We start from the raw sequence: 4,588 nt of genomic DNA, 5'->3' as shown, positions 1-4,588 counted from the left end.
GGGGGCATAGCCCCGATCCCGGGGGGGCACAGCCCCGATCCCGGGGGGCCACAGCCCCGATCCCGGAGGGGCACAGCCCCGATCCCGGAGGGGCACAGCCCCGATCCCGGAGGGGCACTCACCGTTGGAGGAGGATGCCAGGCAGTGGAAGACGGTTCCGGAGGTGCAGTTCTGCCACAGGTCTGCCGTGTGCCCGCCGTTCACCAGCCATTGCTGCGGGACAGACACAGCCCGTGAGCAGGGCCCTGGAGGAGCAGGCTCCCATGGCCGTGTCCCCCCAGGGCCAGCCGTGTCCCCCCAGGGCCAGCCGTGTCCCCCCAGGGCCAGCCGTGTCCCCCCAGGGCCAGCCGTGTCCCCCCAGGCTTCGGCACCGAGCAGCCGCAGCCCCGCACGTGCCTGCCCGGCCAGGCGCTCCCAGGGACACGCTTTTCCTTAGAGAGGGGTTTGGAAAGTAAATCCCGATATTTGCTTTTAACTGCTTTAGCCCCAACGGCAGAGGAACAGAAGCTCTTTATGATCTTTAAACACGGAGCGAGTCCCGCGGGGCCGCGCTTCCCTCCCCTCGCCGGCCTCGCCCGCTGCCTGGCCGGGATATTTGAATGCTTCCACGTGATTCCTAACGGCTCAGAAGATTTTTGTAACGTTTTCCATGACTATTACCACCAAAAAGAAAAAAAAAAAAAAAAAAAAAAAAAAAAAAAAAAAAAGAGAGAGAGAAACAGACCGGGAAAGAAGCCCCTGGTGAAGCAAGCTTGGAAGTCACCAGCTCCACAGAACAGCTGCCTTAGAGCCAACTCAAACCTCTCCCAGAGCAGCTGACGTGTTCACTGGGCTGCAGCCCCGGGACAGTGCTGGGAAGCCTCTGTGCTCCATCCAGCCCTCGCTCCTGCCGCTGCTCACATAGATTCAGCCTTTGAAGGTGGGTTAGGAAAAAGGGACTGTGCCTTATTCCCAGCCCCAAAGGAGGAGAGCTGGGGAGCAGAACTGCTGCGCTGAGGAGTCAGGGCCCAGCCAGCCCCGTTTGGGGGCTTTGCTCAGACTGTTGTGGTGCCCGAAGCCCAGTAGCAGGTGTACCTCCCTTATGAAAGGGAAGAGTAGCATCGCCCCAAAAGCTGGGATTTTGGGTGCTCCGAGGCTGCTCCTTGATGTGAACCATCAAGGGTTCAAGCCTGGGGAGGATGAGGAGAGAAATAGCCCTTGTTTCTCTGTCCCAACATGGATGCCCTGAACACCTACCACAAAACACAGCCAACCATCCCAGCAGCTTGCCCCGACAGCACAAACTCCCTAATTCCCAAATCCCACTGTTACTGAGACCAGCAACCGGCCAGTAAAGGCTTCCTGCTAACAACCAGGCTGTAAAACCGGGCATAAATGAAAACAACGCCTCCTGCTCCTGCCACGCCGTATGTCCCTGCCTCGTGGAACCCGGAGCAGGGAAAATCCGAACTCACACTAACGATGGTGGAGACGAAGAGCAGCACCAGCACGGTGACGTGGAGCACGATGATCCCCAGCAACAAGAGCAGCATCTCGGCGGTGGTGGAGGGCAGAGCTGCAGCGGGACAGGGATGATGCTGAGTGTGTGTGTGTTTGTATCCGTCTGTCCAGGGGCAGCAGGAACGCTCCGTTCTGCCCCGCCCAGCGCGGGAGATGCTGCTGGGGCACTGCCCGGCGCCCAGGTTCTCCCCGCCGTCCCCGCCGACGGAGAGGGGTCCGAGCCCTCTGGACCCCGATATCCCCCAGGGTCCCCCGAGCCTGTTCTTCTCCCACCGAGGGGGCTCCTCCCAGTCCCCTCCCCGGAGACCTTCAAAGGGCTGGTCCCCCCCAGCCCCTTTACCCGAGAGGGGTCCGATCCTCCCTCCAAAGGGAATGTGCTCCCTGCGGGAGGGCTCGGGCTCGGCGCATCGCACCCGAGGGGCTGCCCCGGCCCCGCTCCGCAGGGAAAGGTGTGTGGGGAGGGGGAATTGTCCACCCACCCATGGCAGCAGTGTGGGCGATGCTGTCGGCCCCACCCCAGGGGGAATTTTCCTTGTCTTATCTGCCCTGGCGACCCCCGGGGAGAGGGCAGGGGGGGTGAGCGGGGGGCGTCAGCCCCTGCCCTTTCAGCCCCCTGGGCTACATCGGCCCATCTTCTCCGGGGGTGCCCTCAGCCCACCTCCCCTCGGCTCCCCCGGCAGAGGCTCTCCTGGACCCTATCCCGAACAGGGGGGCTCTCTCCAGCCCATCTTCCCCCGGTGAAGAGGGGAAGGGGCTGCCCTGACCCCTCTCTAGGGAGCGCCCAGAGCGGGGCTGCTCCTCCCCTCCCTGTCGGCTGCGAGCCTCCGGCGGGTCTGTGCAGCCCGTGTCCCCCCGGTGCGGCCGTTCCCCGGCGGGGCCGTCGCTCCGTACTCACATCGCGGCTAGCGGAGCGGAGCGGCCGGCGGCGGAGCGGGCACGGAGCGGAGCGGGCGGCGGCGCTGTCAAGTTTCCCCTTTAACCGGGGCCGCCGCCCCGTTTGCGTCTGCGGCAGGGGAGGGCTCAGCCGCCGCCCGCCGCCCTCCTATAAACGGGGCAGCTCCCGGCTTGGCTCCGGCCCCCGGGACGCGGCTCCCGAGACGCTCCCGCCCCACAGCGAGGAGATTTGGGGGGGACAAGAGACGAGCACCCCTTTCTCCTGAGCCCCCACTGCCCAGGAAGGCGGGGGAGAGGTGGCCGTGCCCCGCTCTCCGGGCAGCCCCCATAGGTGGGGGTGTCCCATCAGCGTGCCCCGGGGTGCTGAGCAGAACCGGCCCGGAGGGGACAGAACTCTCCACATCGGGGGTCCCCTCACTCCGGCCCAGTGGCTCTGTGCAGCCCTGGAGAGGGCTGTCCTGGCACAGGATTTGGGGAACGAGCATCTGGCTGAGCTGAAGGGATTCTAACACTTGGAGCCGTCCTTTTTTGGCACTTGAGAGCCAAATTAGGTAGAACTGAGCAACTTTTCACTAAAGGGAGGGTGCGATTTTCCACAGAGAGTTAGGGCTGTTCTGCCTGGAGAAGGCTCTGGGGAGAGCTGAGAGCCCTTGCAATACTTAAAGGGGCTCCGGGAGAGCTGGAGAGGAACTTGGGGCAAGGAATGGAGTGATGGGACGCAGGGAATAGCTTCCCACTGCCAGAGGGCAGGGTTAGGTGGGATATTGAGGAGAAATTCTTCTCTGGGAGGGTGAGGAGGGTGGGGAGGGCTGGCACAGAGTGACACAGCTGTGGCTGCCCCTGAATCCATGGCAGTGCCCAAGGTCAGGCTGGACAGGGCTTGGAGAAGCCTGGGACAGTGGAAGGTGTCCCTGCCATGGCAGGGGTGGCACGAGAGGGGCTCTGAGGTCCCTCCAACCCAAACCTCCCTGGGATTCTCTTGATTCAGGTGCTCAGGAAGGAAGGGGTTGCTGCGCTGCCGCCCTCGCTCATTCCTCGAGCACAGCCAATCTGTTCAAACAACCCCACACACACAGAGTCCACCCCCAGCTCCCAAATAATCCTGCCAGGAGACCTGTACACTCCTGTGCATTAACACCAATTCCCCATCACTTCCCCTCTCCCCGCACCAGCTCCAGGCTCGTCCCGCATTGTTGCACAAACGAGGAATTCGGCATCCAGCCACCGGGACTGTAAATCTTGGGAGAGGGGAGCTGGGGAAGCGTGCTTGGCTCCTCTCTCCTGGCAAGCAGAGGCGTGTTCCTGCAGCACGGGCTCCGCACTCACGGAAGGGGTCCCGGCACAGACAGCAGCCAGCGAGTGGGAGCGGAGCCGAGAGCGCCCGGGGAAGGGGAGAGAGGCAGAGGCTGAAACGAGATTCCAAAGGATGCAATTTCCCTTCCCCTCCAAAAAATCCCGCCAATTCCTCTGCTTCTACCGTCCCTCTGCGCCCTGTGACGCCTGTCAGCGCCATCCAGAGGACTGAAACGTCTTTCCTGGCTAATGAGGCTGCCCCTCAGGGTCGGGTGCCTGGAGGAGCCCCCGCTCTCGGGGCTGAGAGAAAACGGTCTTGTCCCCAGGGCTGTGATCCAGGCTCTGGTAGAGACCATTCTCTGATCTGCGTTTGAGAGTCTGGGATTTCGGCTGCGGGTCCTGGCCGAGATACCCAACCTGGTCCCTGGAACAGAGCAGGATGCTCGGTGGGGGAAGGCATTGGGAGGTGTGGGGGGCACAGACAGCTCCCGAGCTCCTCCGGGAGTGTGCGACAGCCCCACCTCCGCTTCTGAAAAAATGTGCCAAAAGCAGCTTCTTAAGCGTGGGGAGAAATACCTGAAAGTCAAACCAGGGAAAAGAGCAGTCTGTGGGTGACAAAGCCAGTTTGGGCTGAGAGACATGAATTGGAAACGGTGGAAAAAGCCCAGAGAGAAGAGCACATCACTCCCCTGAACCTTGGACACTTCTTCTGGAAAGGTGCACTGTTCAAATCGAACAGGGCTTTGGACGAACATCAGCTTTTGCCGAGTGCTGTGACAGAGCTCTGGTGCCAGGGCAAAGCTCCTCTCCGTCTGCCGGAGATGCTGCAGGGAGCCTGCCCGGGGAGGAGCAGAGCCCTCGGGGGAGTGAGGATGGTCAGCAGAGCCCTCGGGGGAGTGAG

General features: G+C 62.5%; 1 protein-coding gene across 1 annotated transcript in view; it reads right to left on the bottom strand.

Moving 5' to 3' along the window:
* Positions 1-2,502, bottom strand: part of PMP22 (peripheral myelin protein 22) — a 16,006-nt gene extending 13,504 nt beyond the window's left edge. The window contains exons 1-3 of the mRNA XM_015646108.2: positions 2,396-2,502; positions 1,455-1,555; positions 123-213 (exon numbers count right to left, since the gene is read on the bottom strand). Of these exons, the coding sequence (XP_015501594.1) occupies positions 123-213; positions 1,455-1,532 (169 nt within the window). The 5' untranslated portion in view covers positions 1,533-1,555; positions 2,396-2,502. The remainder of the gene's footprint in view (positions 1-122; positions 214-1,454; positions 1,556-2,395) is intronic.
* Positions 2,503-4,588: the final 2,086 nt, after the last annotated feature.

The sequence above is a fragment of the Parus major genome, chromosome 18 (genome assembly GCF_001522545.3).
Source record: "Parus major isolate Abel chromosome 18, Parus_major1.1, whole genome shotgun sequence".
Classification (NCBI taxonomy): Eukaryota; Metazoa; Chordata; class Aves; order Passeriformes; family Paridae; genus Parus; species Parus major.
The sequence above is the reverse complement of the archived record's forward strand: the minus strand, read 5'-3'. Positions and strand labels throughout refer to the sequence as shown.